At 40.3% G+C, this 25,417-nt stretch overlaps 1 protein-coding gene across 1 annotated transcript in view; it reads right to left on the bottom strand.

Moving 5' to 3' along the window:
* The window catches only part of LOC105205406 (E3 ubiquitin-protein ligase MIB1), a 380,051-nt gene that overhangs the window by 4,518 nt on the left and 350,116 nt on the right, over nucleotides 1-25,417 (bottom strand). Inside the window, exons 10-13 of the mRNA XM_011174769.3 lie at nucleotides 2,840-3,059; nucleotides 1,593-1,903; nucleotides 864-1,038; nucleotides 123-324 (exon numbers count right to left, since the gene is read on the bottom strand). Of these exons, the coding sequence (XP_011173071.2) occupies nucleotides 123-324; nucleotides 864-1,038; nucleotides 1,593-1,903; nucleotides 2,840-3,059 (908 nt within the window). The remainder of the gene's footprint in view (nucleotides 1-122; nucleotides 325-863; nucleotides 1,039-1,592; nucleotides 1,904-2,839; nucleotides 3,060-25,417) is intronic.

The following is a 25,417-nucleotide window of genomic DNA, read 5'->3' as shown; positions in this document are numbered from 1 at the left end:
ATCCCAAGCGAGATTAGAGACGAGCTATCTAATCGTTACGTGGGAACAGTTCAATATATGCCGCGCGATTAGACAGAGGTAGGTGTGAAACGGAGCGCTGTGCGCGAAGCGGACGTTGATACCTGAGGTGTTGCACCCCTTCACGTAGGTGACATCACCGCCGCCGCCGCAGCAGACCGAGAGTGGTACCATGTGCAGTATCTGGGATCGGCATTGCACGCACTTCTTCATCAGGGCCGCGCAGCTCTCGCAGGCGCACATGTGCCCACACGGACGGAACAGCACGCCCGCCTTGCGATCCGAACACACCACGCATTCTTCGATCTGTGAACAAACGCCCATTATTGCGCGAAGACAGTAGGATATATTATAGGACGAGCTTTTAGAGTTTCGAGGATCTATTCCAGGATAGAACGGATATACTTGATCAATAATCGTTGATCTACTGTACGCGACAGCGTGGCACAGCCAGTCGGATTGCCGACAGGAGTAATTCATTGCGCGATTAGAACTTGTGCGCGGTTTACAGAAGATTAAATTTAAGATTACTGGCGAGATGTTTGCGTAAACGTAGAAACATATTGCTGCTGTGCAAAGATAAAATCGATTTTTCTCTCATGGAGAAAAGTTTATTTTCCCTAAAGGAAAAAAAAATTTATATAATAGAATTGTCGAAAGGAAGAAAAAGCAGTTATTGTTGAGAACGTTATTAAAATAATTAATTAGAAAATTTAGAAATCTAATATTAAAATTGATTATATCGATAGATAAAAAATACATGTTAAAAGTGAAAATATCATATACCTAATGATAGAAAAATGTATGTACGTGCAACGTATAAAATAACGTCAGTAATATTTTACCTTCACTCGAGAAAGAACATTCTCACGACAAATCAGACATTTCTTCACCCTCGGTGCACAGGCGTTACAACAAGCCACGTGTCCACAGGGACTGAACAACATCTCCCGTTTGCCATCGGAACATACGAGACACTCGTCGATCGCCGCCGATGGGACGATGGCTTCGATGTCGTGTCTGCGAAAAGAGAAGCTGCACGTTACCAAACATTATGCTAAGAGATACGGTGATGTATGATGTAATTGCACAGGGAATTACACGTGGAAAATGTAAATGGGACAATCAATTGTAGAAATTCGCATTTTAATTTTACGCGCTCAAAAATCTTTTGTTCTCTCTTATTAAATCGTATTAAATAAATCAAAATTACGAAAGAAAAATTTCTACACCAAAAAATATTTTTTTTTTTTTTATTGAGTAAATTTATTTTAGTACCATTTCTACATTAAATCGATATTAGCAAGTATAAAATAATTTGTTGGTAAAGTTACGAAAAATTTTTTAAATCAAGGAAATAATATTAAAATACATTACTTAACAATGAAAAAATTTTTTTCAGTGCAAATTCCATTATTACGTTGAACAGAATTTCAAAAAAAGAATTCATTATTATGTATATTCCATAATATTTCTTATAAAATAGATGCTTTTATAGAATCCACTTTAAAATTAAGAAGCAAAGGGGTAAAATTAAGAAGAAAGAACACTGCTCTTCTCTTCCAAATACTAACGATTCCTTGTCCTTGTGACAGGTGGTGAGAGTCTTGCAGAGATTTGGATCTGGACAAAGATCTAAAGGCGTTTGGCCCTTTTTGTTTTTCAGCTCCAAGTCGGCACCGTGCGCCGCGAGAAAACACGCAATAAAGGAGCTGCTCTTCTTGTCCTGGCCTTGAGTACCCAGACCCATCAGCAGCCGTCCGACGTCCTGCACGTCCTGCAGCTGCCGCAGTTGCGACAGCGTGTGATGTCGAAGGGCCTCGTGCAAAGGCGTGTCCCCGTCCTTATCGGCGACGTTAAGATTCGCGCCTTCGCGAACCAATAGCTGCGGTGATCAAATAAATTATGGTGAAATGTACTATCGATTTTTCTTCGTAAAAAGAACAATTCGAATTATCCTATTATTCCGATAATAGGATAGATATCTGTATCTATCCAAAAATGTTATCTTAATGTTCGATATTACCAGGAACTTCATAATTATTTGAAGCTTAATATTTTCTGTAAAATATTTACATTTCCAGTTTTGTAAATGATGTACAATAAATTGTACTTTGATAATTTTTCGGTTTTAAATCGTAATCTGGCACACTGAGTACACTGAGAGAAAAATATTTACTAAATTTTAGTAAATATTTGTTTGAATACTTGCAATAAGATATTTACTAAATGTAAATAAATATTTATTTAGTTTCAAGAACCACTAATTTAATTTAACTATTTTATTTCATTGAGTAAATATTTATATACTGTAAGTAAATATTTGATTGCAAGTATTCAAACAAATATTTATTTAGTAATTTTTTTTCTCACTGTAATATTACGGGCTAACTGGATGATAAATTGGAATAGTAATATTACAAATTAAACAATTTAATAATAATGATGCTAATAAAAATTGAATGTCACAACGAATTTATTGCGAAAAGATTACTTCATGAAGTCAGAATTAAATATTATTAAGCATCAAAATACACTCGAAAAAAGCTCATTCTTCTCTTATTATTTGAATTATTTACACACAAAAAAAAACGGTTTTGTTAAAGTGTCGAAAAAAAGCTAGAAATTAGAGCTGGTTTTAATAGTCCAATAAAAGTATTTTCTATATTTAATTCTATTTTTAAATATTTTAGCAAACCGGTTTCAGCACCGTTCTTTCGCATAGGAATTTAATTATTGTTTCCTACGATTTCTATTTCCGGAATTGGAAATTGAATTTGGAGCGAATGATTGTCGCAGGTATTCGCGGAAATGTACGTACCCGGACGATCTGCGTATGTTGTCGCTCAACTGCTAAATGCAGAGCTGTCTGCAGGTTCACGTTCTGGAGGTCCAGATCGGCCTTTCCGGCGCGTGCCAGTTGCTCTGCGACCTCCACGTGATTATTGAGGGCAGCCAAGTGAAGGGCAGTGTACCCATCGTCTTTCTTCTCGTCGACGATCCAGGGTCGCGGCAACTTTGATAGCAGGACTCTCATCGCACTGAAATCAAACGAAATGCGAGACATTAAGATAAAAAGTCGTGATTGCACTCTCAAAGCGGATAGTTCATCCCCATACTAGTAAATACATCTTAGTTCAGATTATCTTGTAACGAGTCGCTGTAATTAATTTTCATCTCTCTAATTTGGAATAAAATGTTTTATATAAAGACGCACACGTTTTTCTATTTTCTATAACGCATTTTATTCTGATTCATATACTATTTTATTTGTATGCAATTTGTGTTCTATTATGTTATTTCTTTTTTCCTATAGAGATCGCTCAATTTTATGATTTCCTTTATTATCATTATTTTTAATTACATTAATTATATTTCAACACATTTTGATATCAACATATATTTATTACACAAAAGAAATTTTCGAAAATATGCGATATGTTTATTTCCATTTGCCTCGACATATCAGCGCAATTCCAAATTTCCCTGCATGATACACTTCCGTGTATCTCGCGTACATTTCTAAGTACTCGCTGTAGTAGGGACGGGGGACGGGACCCCATGGTAAGGTGGCGAAGAGAGACGGGGACAGCTGTTTCTCAATGGGGCCCTCCGCCGAGGGGACCTCTTCGAGGCGGTGGCCGTTGCTGTGGCATGAGGGATAGGCGTGTGTCGCATCACATATGTGATTCTTGCATATGTTTCGAAATATCTCGCAAACGGCTCAGGAGGCCATCTCGCGTTCCCTTTTCCATCCTTTCGAGAGATGCCTCGTTAATTATGCCAACGATAGTTTCGCGGAATTAGAAACTCGAACGTAGGATTTTGCGGGAATTTCAGTAATTAGGCAAGTCGCGTTAGTATTTTTGTATTGTTGTAGAATACAAGTAACAATTACTTGGGTAAGAAGGAAATTTTTTATATAAAAAAAATACATATTTTTCTCGCGACAAATCAAACTGTGCAGAACAAGAGGAAGAATTAATGATGCACAAAGCTTGTAATTTGATAAAAAAAATCTGTGAATAATAAAATTTTATTTATATCATCTATTTTAGTGAAATGATTCGTGAAAAGTTATTGTTCAGAAATCAATTGTATTAATGTATGCTTGCGAGAGTCATACGGGAGTAATAATATTCGCATTAAATTCGCGTAATGCTGTTATAGATGTCGACCCGTCGTTCTCTCGCTCCGCGGGAGGCCACTAAATTTTTACGGCGCGTAAGCGGCGTCGTTTTTCATTAATGTGGTCTAAGGGATGCGCGTTTTGCATCCAAGTGCTGCGATTTCCAGCATCTCGTCTCGCGGCAGCGATAGCAGCGGCGACGGCAGTCGCGAGTCACAGCCGACTCTCCTTGTCATGAATATGCAAATGGCCACGAGTGTTACCGTTACCGCGTTAATAACCATAAATCGATTACTTTGCCAATTATGTCCGGGTACGTACTCGTGCCCGGCATCGACGACGCGCGCGCGATTTTATTGCATCGTTGACCGGCCCCGTTAATTTCATTCCGCTCTCGTTGTGCCGCGACTCTTTTTTTTTTCCTTCCCACTTCAATTCTCACGGCTTGCCGAAATAATTACGAGCGAAACGATCGGAATAATGTAGCGATTAAAGTCGTTCGGCTCACGCCGGCATTGTCTCTGAAGCAATTAAAAAAAACTTTATGCTCTCTGTATCTTGAATAATAGGATGCACTCGTCGTTTCAATCGAGTTTAGTAGATGCAACAATTAGTCCACGCTCGTAACGTAATTACAACTTAATCGAACTGAGAAAGTATGATATGTAAAACAATGTATGTATATTGAAATCAAATGATACACGGAAAAAACAGTTTTGTTAAAATGTCTAAAAATTTAGCTTGGTACGAATCTGACAGTAATTTTGTTGGAACATGAAAATAATTATGTAGGGCATTCGAGTTAATTGCTACGTCAAAATGCTTTTTACTGCATTGCTCATCATGCTCGAGAAAACTTTACATTGAGAAAAAAGTTTGTTGATTCGACTAAATTTTTCAACTTGATTAAAATTTCTTCAATTCAAGCATTTATATGTTTAACTTAAACACATAAACGCTTGAATTATAAAAATTTAATCAAGCTGAAAAATTTAGTTAAATTAATAATTTTGTCTCAGTGTACATAATTATCTTATTGATGGTCCAACAAAATTACTTCCAAATCTGTGTCCAGATGAATTTCTAGATACTTCAGTAAAACTTTTATTTTCCGCGTATCTATTATGATATGTACGCAATAGGTATCAAATTATATTCTAATTATGTATTAACTAGAAAGATATGAAGGTGCAGCTTAATTTTCTTTTGAAGTCTATCGAGACGAGATTTAATTCTCAACAGTTACTGGGGGGTCTGTGTGATCCCAACGAAAGTTTCGGCAAAATTTTCTCTAAATTATTATTTTAATATTGGATTTTTGTCGTCATACGTTGACAGGTCTAAGTTTCCTCTATGCTGCTTGGAACGCGTCAGTTCATTTTCTCGAAAATTACCCTTTTACTTTACTTCAAAATGAAATTTTCTTGAAACGTGCAATATCACACTAATTTCTTTTTAAAGTGCTATAACTGACGAGTACACTCTAAAAATGTTTGAAAAAATTAAAAATCTAAAAGGTTGTGATTTTCTTAATGAAAAAGTCATTTTTTACATTTCCTTTCGATATAATTCAACAATTTTTTTTTGCTACGTTCGATTTCAAATTTAGCATAACTTAAAATTCACATTTTACGTTATGCAGTATTTGAAGAATGTTTAGTAATTTTTTTTTATTTAAAACAATTAATAGTTTGGACGTGACATTCGTTCAAAGCAAGTTGGGGTCATTTTAATCGTTATGATACTTTACTAAAGTGTGATCGTTAAGAATTAATAATCTTTTTATAACGGAATCAGTTCGTCCTATTTAATTCCGACACGCTAGAAGGAATTTATTGTTCTCCATTCAAAATTCGCGTCAAGTTTTGCGCGATGCAAGATCCGCGCGTGTGAATGAAAGGCGCGACGACGTTGATTTAAGGCCGCCGATAATTAACGCAATTACAACGGCAGCCTCGCGCGTAATAAATAGAAATAAGCGAGCGAGCGCGACGCCCCGGTTATTGCGTCCTCCTGTCAGTCTCCGGTTTAATATCATTCTGTCGCATTTCGCAGCGCACTCAAAGACGGAATTCGTCGCAATCGTCGTCGGCCCGGGGGACCCGCATAAATACGCCGCCTCACTCGGGCGCCGTATATCGCGACGACGCGTGATATTATTATTATTATTACCGCGATTAATTTCCCGTCGCCCGTCGACGACGGACGAAAGTCCTCGTCGACGTTTATCTGTTCCTTTATTGACATCAATGAACTGTCGTTAGGCACTCTCGACGTACCACTCGACATATATCGCTCAATATACATCACCGTATCAGTTCGCGGTTCGATCGTTACCCGACTTCGAGTCACCATTTATTGTCGTGTCCTGTCGGGATTAGAGGAAGACTAGCATCGTTCTGCAGCTCGCCGATGATCTGAATACGAAACGCCAATTCTCTCGGACGAGATTCCCTCGATGCGCACACGTTGCATTTGCACGTGAGAAAAATTTGCGCGCTACCTTCCTGTCGAGTTCCTCGTGAATTTAGAACGCCTCTTCTAACGGAAGCTTCACCGACGTCTCTTCCGCTTTTATTTTTTCGCAATATTTTCCCTTTATTTTGATGGACTGGACTAGAGCGCGTGTGGCGAATTAATTTTCAGCGGATCTCGCAGCAAATCGCAGGGTCGCGGTTTTAGGCGGGGGGAAGACGCGAAATAAAATTCGCGAGTACAAAGCTGCGCTCACATCTCGCTCGCGAGCTTACGGCTCGTCGTCGCTGCCGCTGCCGCCGTCGCTGCGCGAATCGAGTTCGCTTCGCGCGTCGCACGCGCGATTCGCGCACGCATATATCGGGCATTTAGTGAGTCAGCGACGGCCGTGGCATCATCGCGGCACTCCGGTCGGAGTCTACCGAGAACCCGATGATGCCACCGGGCCCGGCGATACACGCGTGCCTCTGTTCCTCCCGATGCACGGCCGCGAACGTCCGCGACGATCGTCTCCCGTGTTCCGCGGCGTGCAGTGAGTCAGTGAGATCACGCGGCGACACGCTAAATATAATTGACACGAGCGTGTGCAAAATGACAACGAGAGCAGTCGACCCGAGAGCAGGAAGGGGGAGGGGAGAGGAGAGAGAAAGGGAGGGGGGAGAGAGAGAGAGAGAAACCGCCGGGCTCTTCTTCGTCATCGTCATTGTTGTCGATCGATATCCGCGTAATTCTCCGTTGCGTTGATCGCGCTGGAAGTCCGTCGGATCGCATGTGCGAAATCGCGCGGGATCGCACGCGGAATCCTTCCGCTCGCACGCAACGCTTCGCTAAATATAGCGCAAACTCGCGATTATTTCGGTGTATTCGCTTGCCGTCGCCACCGTTGTCGTCGTCGTCGTCGCCGCGAATTCTCGCAGCTACGATTTCTCCATCCATTCGTCGCTAGTGATATCGAGAGGATTTTGAGGCCGAACGCAGAGAAAGAGAGGACGATCTCAAGAGCGGCCACAGTGAGTCGAGCGAGACGCGGCGGGAAATAATTCCGCTCGGTTTGTCATTGTCGAAACGTGAGATTGTTTTACGTCGAACTCGGGAAGGAAAGGGGAAGGGAATTATCAGCGAATTAATAGCCCACGAGAATGCAATGTCATTGGTCAAGTACGTTCTATTGATAGACAATGGTAATTAAAGAGAAAATCTAAGTGTTAGAAAGTAGATGAGAAATCGAGAGCGATACGAGAAGCGTAGAATAGAAATCTAAAAGAATTAAGCAAATTTTATATGCATGTTTTTCTTTCTCGTCTAAAATTTATTTTGAGAAAATAAACTGAGCACGTATTTTTTATTCAATATACAATACGTATATTAGAATTACTAGACACATGCTTATTGCTTATTTCAATCAATTATAATATGTTAGGAAAATTTCTTCAAATCCCTCAGTAGATAAGGAACCACTTTCGTCTTTTATTTTGCTTTAGTTGCATTTGTATCTTTTGATTAATTGCCCCTTGTACTTTGTTATCTTATCTAATATTATATATTTTTCTTTACTGCTTACTGTGATTTTCTATTAGTTTGCTCATTAGTAAATTATCGTTCGACATTTTATTATACGATAATACTCTAGAAATGAAACGTTTAAATATATTTTCTTGACTTGACGTGTAACATTGGAAAACAATTTTTTATGTTCAAGTAAATATATTTATTTTAACATCATTTACTCGATTTAAAAAATATTTCTTAAATTTAAATAAATTATTTTATACTAGTTAGTATTTGTTTAAATCAAGAAAATAATATTAAAATAAATATGGTTACTTATAAATATAAAAAAAATTTTGTCTACTGTACACGAAAAACAATTTTATTGAAATACAGATTCGAAAATAATTATATTGAACCATTTAAATAATTCGGATGTTTAACTTAATCGGAATGAAGAATGTTGTTTGCAGCAATATTGAACATTTTACATCACTATTTTGATGGCCCAATATGAAATTATTTTCTGATCTGTTTCCAGCTAAATTTTTAGGTGCTGCATTCAGATTGTTCTTTTTATGTATAGAAAGAAAAACTTTTACTGAAATATCTAAAAATTTAAATGTATCAGTATCGAAAAAAAGTTGGTAACTTGACTAAATTTTTCAACTTGATTAAATTTCTTCAGTTCAAGTATCTATGTATTTAATTGAAAAACATAAAATACTTGAATTTCAGTTTAAGCGTTTATATATTTAACTTAAATACAAGACTTGAATTAAAGAAATTTAATAAAGTTGAAAAATTTAGTGAAATTAACAACTTTTTTGTCAAACTAGATACAGATTTAAAAACAATTTTGTTGGACCACCAAATTAATTATGAAGAACGTTCAAGCATGATGAGGAATGCTGCAAAAATTTTGATATTTTAGTCAGTTTGAGCATCCTACATAATTGTTTTGATGATCTAACAAAAATTATTTTCAGCTTTATCCAGCTAAACCTTTAGACACTTCAGGAAAAACCCATCTTTTCCGTGTATAAAAAAATATGATTCAGATAACGCAAACGATCGTACTATACATCACAAGCGCGATTTCTTACAAGCGATTGCACCTTCCATTGTAATGGGATAATGGCTCACTCGCGTTCATTTAGCGCTAAGATAAAATCGGAAACTGCGATCTTTCAATAAGAATCTTCACTTGTGACGTTCACCGACGAATTACTGAGAAACCACAAGGGCCAGCCAGTCCCTAAAACATTTATCCGCCGCAGCCTCGCGGAATTCCGGCGGAATTCCATTTATCTTCCCTTTCGTTTGCCCTACGGCGGCACTCCTCCCTCCTGAGCCGATGGCTCCGAAGTATTCGGATTTTCTATCAGTCATTCGCGCGCCGATTCGATCAAACTCCACGCAATAAACAAAGGTTCAATTTTCGCGCCACACCCTCCTGTCCGTCATGCGTGAGATAAATTAGTTTCTAATATCCGATGACGTATCGGGTCCTTTTCTTCATCAAAGAAAAAAAAATAATGATTTGCACTCTATACTTTTTCCAATAGCAAACACTTTGGCGAAACAAATTCATGTTCATACGTTAAAGTGTATAGTGTTCGATGGTACTCTTAATCACTTCATATCTATTAAAACGTCATATTTGATTACATAATTCGAGTGGACTTTATTATCAAAATTCTAATTCAAGGTTCAAATCCAAGAACTAAATGTAATAATAAAAGCGATATAGATAGATAGATAAATAGATAGATAGAGGGAGGGGAGGGGGAGAAAAAAAATCATGAATTCTAAGAGTAAATTATCACGAAATTCAACAGACGCCCTTATCATCGCGTTATTATGCAAGCTCTCAAAAGTAGCCTCTGTATCGACTCTCCGAGTTTAAATTCGGCGAATTCGGCCGAGTCGGTGAATCAGGAAGGAACGCACGGCTAGTTCAAATCGGCAATGTCCGTTCGTGGGTGACGGCATCGCGGGGAGAGAGGGTGGACGCGCTCTAATATGCAGAAACCATGAGGAACGTCGGTCGCCACCGTGACGCAATTTCCGGGCGCCTGCATCGGAGTTGGGCGCACCCAAAGAGCGAAAGAGTGCCGGTGCCCTCGATACCGTCGCTCCCCTTCCTCATACTTCGACCCGTCGCGTTCTCGCGACTTTTTTTCCCCATCCTTTTCGCTTTGTTTCTCCTTCTACGCGGCGGGATTAAAACCAAAGGGAGCTCACGGGAGAAAAATCGAAATCTCTTGCACGCGGGAGTTTTCTTCTTGCCCACGTCGCGCCGCGCGCCGTCGCGTCGTCTCGCGAAACTTCATCGGCAAAGTGTCCGACGAAAATTGGAATTTGCCGTGAGTACCGAATACCGGAAGTTAGATCCGGATTAAGCGGGGAACTTCTCAAAGTGCTTCCGCGTCCTTCTAATTTCGTTTTTCCTTACTGGAGCGCTTTTCCTCGTATTTTTCCGTGGCCCCGTTGCCGAAGCTGCGTCACTCCGTGACGTTGTTCTTTCGACTGGCATTTCCGATTCTCGCGCGAATAGCGTATTGTCGTAAATACTAACAAATCGAGTAAAGCCTTCGCCTCGCGAAGAGTTGGAGAAACGAATGTCAGAATTTACGCGCCTTCCTTACGTGTTTATGTTCGATTTGTTATGTTCCTAAATACGTGATGCAATTTCACTCAGTTTCTCTTTTAGCTTTGTTACTTTAATACATAATGTTGCATTTTTTTTGTAACAAAGGAATTTACGACGAATCATATGTACAACAGTCATATAAATTAAACTGTAAATTTAAATCGATATTTTTTTTCCAATACTTTACGCGTTTATTAAAACTATTTCTCGTCTACCAAAAGACAGGTATAGTACGTTTTAAAATCGTTATCTACATATTTGCTAAACTTGTATATGCGAAAAGGCTTGGAAGGGCTAAGGGTTAACGAAATCTCGCAGCCGCCGTCGCATCGTGATGAAAATTGAAATTCTCAGAGGATAGTACCTATGAAAGGATTAGTCGGCAGGACCCTCGGGAGGGTTGAAACGGGGATTTCTAGCACCGAGAAGGCAGGTAATCGAACCAAAACTAAATCACAACTACCGACTAATTCTATCCGTGAAGTTTGGACGTCGCGGGGGTTGAAACGTTCTGGACCGGTACCAGGGTGGACGGAGGCGGCGCGGCGTCGCGACCAAAGAACAAGGGAACGTTGGCAAGAGCTGGAGAAAAAAAGATGTCGCGCGCGTTACAAGAAATGAGAACGATAACATTACGCTGACATTGAACCTCGCGATCGCGGTTGTTAAACGAATACAACCTTTTTACAACGTATCTCTCATGATAAAATAATTTCTAATAGCAATTAATAACGAATTAATTAATTAAATGGCTATTCAATAGCTATTAATAATGAATCCATTTGAATTGTAATACAATTTGCTAATTGCACTAGCCACAATTATTATACATATGTATAATATATAAATATCTAATGACAATACATTCTTTATTAATTTATTTTCATTGAGCTTGCAAATAATTGGTAAAAGATATGCAAAGATATAAAATTAGGAATTAAGTTGGATTTATCTTGAAGTGCATATAATTTTCTTAAGCGAGCACTGCTATAGAAAATACATACAGAATGAATGCAAATGACGGCGTATAAATTAACTTGTGTAAATATAGTATGCAGGAAGTGAATCGCTGTTCGTGGAATAGGACAAGAAACTTTGCATTAAGTATAAAGATGAACCGAAAGATAGAGAGTATTGACGTAAGAAAGAGCAGAACAATAATCACACACACATACACACACACACACACACATGCAAAGCGCAATAACAAAAGAAAATTATATGACAAAAGAAGAAAGGGGGAGGGGGGAGGGGGACAAGAAAAAAAAACGAAAGGAAAAGGAAGAAAATACTTCGATCGCGTTCAGTGAAGTCACGTAATTTATGCGTTCAATACCTAACCGAGAGAGGAAGAGAGTACGAGAGAAAGAGGGCGATCGCGGTTGAGAAAGTGCCAGCGGTCTTCCTGGAAAAAATATATTAATTCCGAGTTCCTTTAAAAGTTATTGCAAAAGGCGCGGGGAAACGGGGGACGAAGTGGAACTTTTCCGCGGCGATGGAAATGACTTCGGCATAAAATATGACGGCGATGGCACCGCCAGACGAGTCGCAGGTGCACCACGAGATAGGTCACCCGTGATCGCTGCACTCGTCGGCTATTTTAATTCGGGCTGGAGGGGGCAGGGGAGGAGAAAAGGGCGGCGAGCTCATTCCCCATGCCCGTGGATGCATCTAGAGGACTTTCATGGGGGTGCTTGTCGAAGTGGAAAATTAAATTCCCAAAGATATAAATTTTATTGCGATCGAAGGATCGACGGAACAAAGCTGAACCAACGCTAAAATCAGAATTTAAGGGTGCAATTAGAAGCTCGTCATCTATTAATTCTGTGATCTTTCATCGGAGCACTTTTTTTTTAAATTTACAGCATTACTTGTCTCTTGCATTTTCTAGACGATACTCTTGCAGTAATTTGATAATTACTCTGTTTGTTAATTACTTTTGTGCGGAACACATTTATTTATATCTCTATATTCAAATTCCATTACACATAATGTGCTATATTAAGCGCGGCAAGTACAGGTCCCACCATCATCTTTCCGTCCAGTATTTCCATATTATAATAATTATTAACGAACGTTGTTTACCCTACCGCGAATATTATTAGTACTATCATTAATAACGTCGTTCGTTACGAAGCGCAAATTAATACGTTACCACTATTAGCTTTATTTCCTTCATACATAATTACGATCAAAATTAATCTTTATCCGAGTTCTGCATTTTGCCGAAAACACACGTAATTAAACTCTTTACCTGCATACAGCAAAAGCACCTGGTAAAATTCTCATATTCTCATGAAATCATGATTTTTGCAATGCAAAAAGAGAGCTTAACAAACTGTGAAAGAGTTTAAACACTTCCATTAGCCGTGGCCACATTTAAATGGTATTTCTGGTCGAATAAACGAATAAATTGGCAACAAATAAATCTCTTTAATCATGATTTTCTGCCCTCTTGTAAAAGCACTCATAACAGAGATACTCGATTTTCGGTAAAATTGCCAAACTGTATCCGTAATCTCTTCACTTTCAAAATGCAACGTTGCACAGCATGTATTATTACTAAAAAAAAAAAGTTTCTAACATGAAGAGAGAACGTACTGTTATTAATCTTTATAATTTTTTTAAACCGTATTACGTTAAAAACAAAAGCAATTATATTTTAATGCTTTACTGCTAATAAGTATTATATTTTAATCATTTTAATTATTTATGATATAATTTGATTTTTTTTTAGTAAATTTTCAGTAATTTATAAATTGTACTATAAGAGTTAAACGTATAAGTAATGATGATACAGTTTATAGATACTCGATTCACAATTCTTGTTGCCAAGTTTGTATTTGAACACAGCATCCAACGTCTGCATTAATCACGTTTGCTATTTATTATATAAATATCTGCAGTTCTCGATTTCGACCGCCAATAGAAAGCAATTTTGTTTGTCGTTGGGAAAATGGATACGCCTGAAACGGAGAGCGAGAAGTTTTCAGTTCGGGAGGGGGAGGGAGGGTGGAAGTACGAGGGAAGAAGGAATGAAAATGATTCCGGCGTGAAGTACGACGGACGGTGATGTCGGCGACGCCGCGTTTTTCCTGAATGAATTCCGTCCCGTTTATTTTGCTTATTCGATTCCTCCGACGAAAACATGTCTATCCGTCTTTAGTCGGTCGGCCTTAGGTAGGTGCGGAGGAAGAGATATTTTGGCTCCGAAGCATATCCAGTTTGCTGAAGGCTGTTTACGTTTCTCGTGTCCGTGCCCTCGTAAGTTCGCGATCTGTCCCGTCGGATTTAATTACGAATGAATCTGTCGTCATTTTCGACGGCATCTCTAATTCTTTCTTGTTCTCGATTCACCAAGCGAACAATATTACGTGTTTAAAATGTTTACATATTAAACCGCCTTCGTAGAATGTGATAATTAGTTTAGCGTTAATTAATTCGGTTCATTGTCCTCCCTCAGATGACGATCGATGATCGTTAGTGACAGCGTGTCTTGCAAACACAAAAGAATTTTCCGCACGATCACCATCGTTAAAGACTTACGTCACCGTGCAGTTATACGAGCTGGGAAAGCATCCAAGTCTCTTTTTTTGTCCCTTATCGTTTCGCAATAATTCTTTCCCGCGACGTGGTATGCGAGGTGGCAAAATCACGACCCGCATTCCTTTCACAAATTTATAACTTGTCTTTTTTCGCCAGCTATGAACACGTGGGTGTGATTTTTTTTACGATGACATTAATGCGAAAAAATATTTAAACGGCGGGGTCTAAAATGTTTTCTGTCATAGTTTGCGTATTAACGTATTTAGAAATTTTTTCACGTGTGATAACGTCATGAAGCATTAGCGAATGTCAAAATTAGTGGCCGAAAACATCAGACGATCAGGCATAATTCGGACAGTTTGAATCTTAAGATCGAAACTTTCGAATTGAACTTTCGTTATATTTGAACTGTTCAAACTTATTTCAAATTCAAAAGTTTGAAATTATTATAGTTTAAACTTAAATTTTTTGATATATTAATGTTGAAAAGAAAAGACTCAAAAAGAAGAAAAACTGTTCTTTTTTTGTTTTCAACGTATACTGCTACGTTTCCAATCTCCTTTATTCTCAAATTTCAGACATGAATTGACATTAAGGATCGATCTCTATTTAAGTTCAAACTGTCTGAAATATTGCTCCAAACTGAATGCTCAATTTCTTTTTTACTTTAAACTATTTGAACAGATTAAACATACTATATGTTCAAATCTTTTATCTGAACTCTAGTTAAAATTAAGATTTATGCTGTTATTATTTTAGACTGATAGTCGAGGTAAAAATTATTTAATTAATTGTGGTTTTATATTTAATTGCAGTTTATAAGAAGTAATCTCCTGCAAGTTTCTTTCCAAAGTTCGCGCTAATAACAAACGTATTAAATGGGCCTTAAAATGAGTCATTTCCTAGATAGTAGCACTAAGGAAGAAAATACGGGAGATCGCATATAGATACGCGGAAAGTTTTCCAGCGATATCGAAATTAATGCGTCCTTAATTAATACGTCCATTAATGCTCGCCTTAAATTTGCAGTGCGCGGAAGTTTTACTGCATCGTCAAATTGCTGCCTCGGATGCTCGTACAGAGTTTCAAAGCGCCCGTGTCTCCCCGAAGTAAAAGCGACAGGGAGGCTGTGATCGGGCTCTTAATGGCCATAATAATCCGGTGTTTTGAATCGCTCTTGTCATTAGTTCGAGCAACTCTTCCGGTTTCTCGCGCTTTGGCGAAGCTCCAGAAGAGCTACGGAAAAGTAAATGAGAAAAAAAAATAGGGTAATTCTTTCATATCTATCTATAATAAAATTTGTTGTAGATGAATTTTATTATAGATATTGAAGACTTTTGGCATGTTTTCGTTGTAATTACTTAACGAAGTGTCCGTTCCTCCTCAGCGCAAATGAATTAATATCAAATTAAATTTTAATTACAATTTTATCGTGCCTCCATCGTAATTAAAATCGTGATTTCGCGTTCCTGAACGCTAAACATTTTCGAATATACATGTTCCGGCATGGACAAATGTCGGCTCTGATCAATCCCCTCTTTTCAAAAGGACAAATGCGAAAGTGCCGTATAAAAAAAAGAAAAAAAAACGTTTATTTTCATTCGACTATATTGAATTCCGCGGAACGGTGCACACTCGAGAGTTTATCCGTGTAAACGCCTGTTTTTTTTTTCTCGTACATATACCTGTAACTTTGCGTGGGCCGCCGTCAGCGTAAATGCTTTATTTTACCGAATCGAATACAATCCATTCTCCATTAATCTCCATTAACCATTTAGTTCTTAGAAAGCTATCATGTGAATTTATAAGTTAAAAAGAGTACACAGTTCCCTAAAAAGTTACTTTTTTTTGCTTCTATAACATTATGAAATTTTAATTTAGTGTTAAGTATTTCCTTCAATTAATATTAAGACTAAAAAAATTAATTGAAGATTAAAAATTGAGTTTTTCAAATTTTCGATTTAAAAAAGAAATGGAAGTATTATTAAATGTATAATTAAAAGCGAAAAATTAAAACTTTTTCAGTTATAGTTGAAAATAAATATGGGAATAAAAGGGTCAGAAAATAAAGAATAAAGATCGTCGAGGATGTAATAAAGAACCGTCCATCCTTGGCCCGTTTCCGGTGGCAAAGCGGGGCACGTCGGCCAGCTCACCCTGTTTTCGGTATTTCGCAAACTTTTTGGCCGCGCAATTCGCGCATTCCCCCGAGCTACCGCGAGACAAACAGCATTAACTTCTCTCGCGGCGCTCTCGAATAAAGTTACACAGATTTGTCACGAGACAAAAAGCGAGCACGTTCCGCCCCCATGACCGGGGGTGGCTTCTAGGTTTCTTATTCCGGTTTCCTAGACGCCTGAAAAGTGGCTTCCTTCGGGCCCTTTATGTTTTCCTCTCTCTCACGTTTCGCCAACTTCCTGTCAAGGCTTCCGCTTCTTTTCCCGCACATAGAAAGTTCCAAAAAATCTACATAACGCGAGCCAGAAAGTATTTTCTGCGGTATTTTGAAAAGGCTTTTTCTTCGTCAGAATCGAAACCAAGGTCCATTTATGTCTTCACATGAAACAAATGAAAAGGGAAACTTTTTCCGACTCCCGCAACAGGATACGCAAAAATGTTGTTGCTTTAAGATATCTGTCGTGGAAATAACAGTCCCGAGGAACGAGCGTGCATTAGATTTCGGCGAATCTCCTTAAAAAATTGGACGATTGTTTCGCTCATGAGCGAGTATTCCAAAGATTTTCTGACGGAATCGAAGGAGCGTGATGCGTAAGCAGCGTCTCGTTATTCGCGAAAAACGAGAAAATCACTGGGATGTTTTTTTTTTTAACAAAAGTCAAAAGTTTCGCGGAATATGATTCCCAAATATTTGAAAAGAACACTGCTGTACTCCAGAATTGTATAGACGCTCTTTCAGCCATAAATGTCAGGAGAGGCAGGAATTTCCTAAATAACGTCTAGACACTTGAAAATAATTCTAGAGAAGCCTGGATGCGTTCGGTCTAGTAACAAGCGGATTCTGACGGGCTTGAGAGATTGCAAGTGAAACGTTCGTGGCGTATCTAAAGGAGGTAAAAGTAATTTCGGCGCATGATTCGATGTAAGTAAATACCATACCCCCGGCCGCGCATAGAATTCCAACGGCATTGGGAATTTCCTCGGTACTCGCTGCTATCGCCATCGTTTTGTCTATTCCCGAAGAAGCGCCGGCGGCTGTTTCAATGCCACGAAAATGAAATTGCAACGAGAGAGATTGCGGAGAGAAAGAGAGCGACGATGTATGTACTCGAAAGAAAGAAGAGACAAAGAGAAAGAGAGTATGTAAAGTGTATATCGTCTTTCTGAGTAAGAAAAGAGGATATATGTATATCAAATTCGGCATGTAAATTATACTCGCATGTATGCTCGATCTTGAGAATGCGACTTCTTCTTGGACGTCGACAATTCGTAGCGGAACTGCGGAGAATCAAGGAAGAGATCACGTCACTCCTGGCAAAAGAGGTTTCATTTTTTTTTCTGTGCTACATTATTGATGCAATAATTAACGAGGTCGGCAAGATTGTTTCTTCTTTTAGCGATTTCTCCGCGGTTTTCTTTCATCGGCGCAAGATCCAACTTACAATTCTCCCGAGAGAGAGAGAGAGAGAGAGAGAGAGAGAGAGAGAGAGAGGGGCAGAGTGTGCGCGGCTTTCGACCTGCGCCATGTATCTCAGCCAGGGTTACTTCGAGTCTTCGCCATTAGTACGCAAGTAAAGGCTATTTTCAACGACGAACTCGTAACCCGATACAGCGAGCGGCGGGGGATGCGGCGCCTCCGCTAAGGGAAAGCTTCCCGTCTTCCTCCTCCCCCGACGAACGAAGGAAACGATGTTCTCTTTAATTATTCTCCGCGATGTACCGCATGCTAAAATCATTAAATTGCTCCGGCGATAGATACGAGGGCGTATCAAGTGTCGAGTGGCTCTTTGACACAAATTTGAAGTAAACTTTTTTTTTGCCGCGGAATAAATTCAATCGGACGTCACTCTTTTCACGACTTATCCGTCCCCATCCGTTGAGACACGTTAATTAATAAGTTTTGAATTAACATTCTGATAAAGTCGAAACTCTAATGCGCGGGATAAGATTTGATCCGAAAGATGAGTTATTTAAAAGATGAATTATTCAACAAGAGCCCTCGGAAGATTTTGTAAGATTTCAATATTCATTTTGCCCTTCGGGGCAAAATTAAAATAATATTACTCATAATATTGCTTTAAAATTATAAAAAGGCAATAACAATATGCGTTTATTTATAGCCGCGTATGGATCTACAAAGATCCATGTTAATGTTATACAAAAACGTTTGCGAACAGAATTCTGCATATTTTTCTATACAGAGAGAACAATTTCAATGTGGTATCTAAAAATTTAGTTAGAAGATCAGAAAATAAAATAATTACGTAAGACGTTCAAACATGACGATACTGCAAAAAGTTTTGACACTTCAGCAATCAGTTCAAACATTCAATATAAATTTTTTAACGGTTCAGCATAATTATTTTCAGATCTGTATTTCAGAAAAATTTTGTCCTTTTCGTGTATACTTTGGAAAATAAATATCTGTCAATATTATTTTCAAAATCAAATTTCGGGATTGTAACCTGTACATCTACACTCATTCAAGTGGATTTTATCCATTCCGGGTAATCCGCAGGTGCAAAGTCAGAAAGAATGCGATGAAGTTTTCTCGTTTGTCTCTCTTCTTGCGCCTTCGAGAGTTATCTCCGTCATGACGCCGCCGCCGCCGCCGACGACGACGACGACGACGACGACAACAACAACGAAGACGACGACGACGACGACGACGACGACGACGACGACGACGACGTCCAAAAATAGGGACGGCATTAGCGCGTAGACTCGTTTCGCACGGCTCACCGGACCGCATCGACTTCGCGGACTGTGTAACGTCTTCGGCTGCCAGTAATTTTAGACGCCGGAGAGTCGGCCGTCGCGACCAAGTTCTTCGTTTCGGAAAGACGGCCGGTAAAAGTGACACCGTAAGTTTATATCGTACGTGCCGAGATATGCGGTTCGGGTGCACCGTTAAACTTCTCCCCGCGAAAAATGGATTTTCGAATTCACCGAGGAATCTGTCGTTGACAGACGCGCAAGCAGCTGATGCCGCGAGAGAAGTTGGACGTTTAACTTGCGCGAGGATCTACGAGCGTCTCCGCAGACTGTTAGGCACGGAGCGAGAGATGTGTTGTAACGTGTCGGCAAGCTAGGTGACAAGTTTTCTAATCCGCCTTGATATCCCGATGATGACGCGAGATCCATTATAAATTTGCCGTCGAAGATGTAAAATAACAATTACGCTTGAGAAGTCAATTAACTGTCGAGCGATGTAAGTTTATCTTGGTAGTCCTGACAAAGTGCAAAGGCTTATTGGGATATTACGGGAGAATTCGTATGTCCCAAAGTGGGATACCAAAATGACATTAAAATGAGAATTATTATTTCTTTTTTTTTCTGCATTGCGAAAATTGGACTTGCGCCACTCGGGAGTCGAGAATTCGCAACGTCGTCGCTCGGTGATGCTGTTTGTCGGGATGTATTTCGGTATCACATCATCAACAGCATTCTTGGCCGAATTGCAACGATGTATGCGAAGCGTGATGATACGGGGACGATATATCACAGGGCGATTCAGTTTGCGCTGATTCCCGTCGTTTGGATCTCATTCATGAGAGTCGTCTCATTTCCGCGCGACGACGACGCTGCGCGTTGCCCGCGTTTCGTTGGCAAAGCCAGCACGAGAAGGGTTTACGTTACTACTGCGAAGGATCGTCGATTGTCTAATGCAAGAGGCAAGCGATTATAAGATAGTTACTCGGTCGATCGGTGACATAAATGACGACGACGTAAAGTATAAAATTGAAATTAACCGCCGCGCTGCGCGCGAGATACTAAAATCGCAGAAGCGTTGATCGCAGAAGCGTTGGCCGCACGCCAGCGGCCATTATCGTCGCGCATATCTTTCTATAAATAATACCGCGAGATGTACGATCCTGTAATTCAGCCCCCGTGCATTTACGATACTGTATTTATCATCGTTGTTAATGGCGCCCGAATCGCCATCAGCCGGAGAGAGTACATCATTATTGACGTTGATCGTTAACGATCGCGTTAACGATCGACGATGCGAGAATTAACGTCGACAGCGATCCAACTTTGTTTTCGCGTGGAGAGAGAGAGAGAGAGAGAGAGAGAGAGAGAGAGAGACTCACCGGAATTTAGACATCTATCCGGTCGCCAATGGCAGCTGCCAAATGTTCCACCCCCGAAATATCGCGACATATCGTTACGTCGGACTTATAATCCGGTCGAGATGAGTGCAATCGATGATGTCGACAAGTCGAAGAGTGTTAGTAACATCAACTGATGACGATGCTTTCAAAAAGTTGCTTTTTGAAGAAGTCTGGATGTGAAACACGATAGTGAATTACTGAAGATAGGAAAAGATTTGTAAGATATGTGAAAAATACGTTTCTTAAATAAGTAAAATGCGATCTTTCTCGAAATTTTTATTTTTGCCGCTTACCTTTTCTTGTGTCACGTCTTTACGAGGTAAGTAAAAAATATCGAGCTACGCGCGGGGTTTCATCAAAGAGAAATTCATAAAACTAATCGCTTGTTTCGCAGGAATCTTTAATTTTAAATTACTTATAAAATAAAACCCTGGTCTCTAATAAGAATTTTTAACTTTTAACTGTAGGAGATATTTAAGACTAGGTAAAGTCGATTAGATATTGATAAGCGAGCTATATAATTATAAGCGTAGTGGAGCAGTCGCTGAGTAGCAGTGAGAGTGCTTATCTAGAGGAATGTAGGATCCCGAGTTAAAATCCTGACTCGTTTGTAATTTTTTCGCTTACATTTCACCAAAGATTTCATAGGATTTCAGTGAGAAATTCTACGAAATTAATACTGTGTCATACAATGAATGCTTTTCACTCCGTTCTGCATGTCCACCTTTGGTTTGCGTCTACTGAGAGACACGAGGGATCACGTGCACGTCTTTGTACAGCACAGAAGAGGTAGAAAGCGGGGAAGAACTCGAAGATGAAGAAGACGAAGAGACTGGAGGAGGAAGAGGAGGAGAAGAGGAATGAGACAGAGAGGCCTGGGTAAGTTATCACTCGAGTCTGGACCAGGAATAGTCACACCATGTGGTGGCAGCCGTGGGACTGACTATTTTCGGGTAAAGACAAATTTGGCGCGGCGAGGCGCTACGCGAGGGAGCCGAGAAGCTGAGCCGAGCCGAGCCGAGCCGAACGTGCCGTCGTCGCGTGGTAGCCGCGTCTCGAGTGTAAGCTTACATCTGCACACGACGACGACGACGAGGGGGGTGTCGACTGCTCGTCACTCGAGGAGAGGAGAGGCCAATGGGATCTGTGCAGCCATTTTTAGAGGGCTCGTTCCGAAACGACCGTGCTCGAGGCTTTGGCAGCATTCAGTCCGAAGCGGTCACCCGGGTTGGCAGGATTCGCAGCTTCGAGGAAGTCAGGAACTCTGTCGACGATCGGCTGTCGAGTAATAATTTTCCCGTCGGAAGAAACCGGGTGCTGAGTCGAGAGCGCACCTCTTCCGGATACAAGAGTGGTACTACAGCGCTCCCGACGCGCCAGGTACTGCTCGTGTTGACGAGTGTTTCAGGATCTTTCAGGATCCGCGATGAATTACGTAACGGCGGTGCATTCGCGAAGTTGTTGCGAGTGTCGTATCGGAATGCCATTCGAAGCCGGCGGCAGTTGAAGCGAGGAAAAAGAGGATCTTCTCTTCGATTCAAGAGCGAAATCGGAACTCGGATGATCTAAGCTTGCCTATAGCACCGGGCGACCGTTCCGTGCTTCCTTACTTCCCATAGTGAATGTGACGTATGGAATGTAAAGAAGTATGGAGCTGCGTCCTGGTGAGTCGTCGCGAAGTCTTCATCGTGGAGAATCCAGGAATCTTTGGAGTTGTCGTCGACGAAAATGGAGATTCGTAACGATCGAAAGGACAAGAATAAGAATAAGAACCGGAAGGATCATAACTGAGGAGATAACAGTGCTGCGTGAAAGAGTTGGTAACAAACGGTGCAAGGATAAAACTTGCGGAGTTGCGTCTTCTGCGATGCAGAATCTGGGATCGGCAGCAGCCAGTCGCCAGAAATAGATTGCTTTCGCGTAACTGACGCCGATATGGCCCAGGCAACGTTTCATGTACATATGGTTCTCCGCGGCCTCTATTTATGGCTTTGATGCCGCTACCATGTGGTCACCACTTTTATTATCCCCTCAGAAGCTCTCCGCTCATTCTTAGCGCGATGACAGAAGACTCTCGTCGTCTCCTTATATTCTTCTCCGTATCGTACGAGTCGATAGTTAGCAACCTCTCTCGCAAAATTATCCTTTACATTAGGCTAATTTAGATTTTCGTTCGTTTCCATACAGATTTTCAGCCGCAGGATTTGATTGCAGCGGCGAGAAAGACGAGACGCTGCAAGGCGGAAGAAAATGGGTGAGCGGGTGAGGAAGAGGACGCATGCGGCTGGACGCTGTTTTCGAGCCCGAAATAGGACCCACGCACAACCGCGGCCATGTTTCCAGAAATAAGTTCTCCGGTTACAGAGTCTATTTCCGGTGCGCGGGCCGCCGACCGGTGCCCGGTTGCATGGCGATCGGTGACGTATTCGGCTGCAGGTGCAACCTCGCGTGCCGCACAGGCGTACCATACGCGCGGTGTCTGGTTTTGGTGCCCGGGAAAAAGATTCAGTGTCGGCCGTAACGATGGTCGGCCAGTGACGTCAGTGACTGCGCGGTGCGATCGATTATGGTTCACGTAACGAGAACGAGCGTATTCTGATCATCGCCAACGCACCGTGTAACGCGATTACGTGAATGTGCGAGTTATCATTTGTCTTGTAACTTTCGGATAAATTCGTTGCGCATCCTCCCCTTGTATTCCAGCTCAACGTAGATATTATGCCACCAAGAAATATCACTTCACAAGATTATAATTATTGTACTAATTATTATATTAATTAGTGAAGAGTTTTATGCTGCCAGAATAATGAACTATTATTATTAAACATTATCAGAATTATTTATCACATTATTATATGAATTCAATTAAGTGTATTTTATTTCTTTGATGTATTTTTATATTTTTTCAGAGAGAGAGAGAGAGAGAGAGAGAGAGAGAGAGAGAGAGAGAGAGAGATCATATACATGTATTTGAGATAATTTCCGATAATCTTCTTACATCATTGTAGATTATTCTATATAACTTCGCCCAACATTCGCTTTCATGAATTTTGGCGAACAATGCCGCGATTTGACTCGGGGTTCACTGGATAGTACATTACGTTTGCATAGGTGCGCACGAATTTATCGACGGTAAAATAGATTTGCGCTTCTCGTGGCAGTAATGCTCTTGATTAAGCCAAATGAATTACGCTGATATTATTGCCGTGAAATAATAATATTACTCCCGGTATTATCGGCTAATGCCGCCATTTGCATTAACGTCGCCACCTGCTAATTGGCATCGCCCGTCGCGTTTTGTCTATTTGCCGTACGTGTTACACCGGGGTCGCCTGATTATGCTAATCACCGTCGAATAATAACGCGTCTGCTTAAACGAATCGACCTGATTCGCTAAAAGAGTTTCGTGAAGAAAAAATACACATAGTCTACAAATTTTCCAAGTAATTTAAAGCGGAGTGAAAATCTGAGGAAGTGCCTGTAGATTTTGGAAGGTTAGGAAATTGTGATTTCTATCATCATTATGCGAGGAAAGATCAACATTTTACCTGAGAGCTGAACCCCGGTCGCGCATCAGCCACCCCAAAGACGTCATCGAGTTGTCGAGGGGTTGGGATTGGGAAGTAGCGGAGAGGATTTAGAAGGCGGATTATATGCGACGCTTCGTGATAATCACGGATAGCTCGGATGCAACCTTGGCACGTTTTCGACGGATCGATAACGCAGCGTGGCAGAGACGAATCGGTGGTCAAAAGTCCCGGGAGAAGGGGCCCGTTGGTTACGTATCAAGCCCGGTAGCAGCGACGAGGGTCGAATGACAGAATCGCGCGGGGTATTGGCTGTTCGGTACGATCGTCACGTTTGCCGCGACAATTTATGACGATTGGAATAGTGACCGTTACGCGTCCACGCGATGCGATAGGACTACCGGAAGACTCCAATGCGCGACACCTTATCAAACTGGTTCAATTAGCGGCTAGCGCGAGAGCTTAAGGGACTTGTAACGTTCTCGTTCTCTTCGATTTTGATTTCTAAAATCTTTGTTACGCTTTCTCTTTAGAAATGTAAGAGCTATAAATAAAAAATCTCCCTCCCCTTTCCCCCTTCAAAAATACTTGAAACATAATACATATCCTCGTTTCTAATCATTTTTATCATTTAGTCACATGTTATACCGTTAACATTTTTGCGACTTTAAATCTAAAATAATGTGCGAACAAGAAAAAATACTAACAAGTTCACTGTTAATTATTTGCTAATCTCATGTAGTTTTATAAGAATTTTTGGACTCTTAGGAGCCTAAAAAGTTTAAATTAACTTAACATTTTTTTTCACAACAAGGACATTCTATGTGCCGCATACAGATAATAAAATTTTTAATTAAAAACTTTAACAAATAAAATTTAACGTATGAAATTTTTTCTAATTTGAATCCGAATCGGCTAATAAAACAGCAGACAGAGGAGATGCCGATTGGAACATCTCGTGCATCATACAAAAATGTAGCACATTTCCAGAAAGAAATCTAAGCGAACTGAAGCAAACATTCAATTGTGAGACATTGTTTCTTGAATGACCATAGGTTTCAAATTATGTGGCTTCGTTAGGGTCACGTTTAGTTGAATTTCCGAGCGAACATTACCTTATCCCCACGAGAATGTCCCTTAACAGGCGGTATTTAGGGACACAAGGAGAAAGGACGCGGGTAGGTGGACGCCGTTCAGATTGTACTAATTAAGTCCTACCTCCCATTAATCGTCGGCGTTCCTGTCTTGTCAGTGGCCGCCGTCTGTCGTTGTGGCTGCGAACACC

Source organism: Solenopsis invicta, chromosome 7 (assembly GCF_016802725.1).
Source record: "Solenopsis invicta isolate M01_SB chromosome 7, UNIL_Sinv_3.0, whole genome shotgun sequence".
Lineage (NCBI taxonomy): Eukaryota > Metazoa > Arthropoda > Insecta > Hymenoptera > Formicidae > Solenopsis > Solenopsis invicta.
This window is presented reverse-complemented; position numbering and strand designations above follow the sequence as displayed.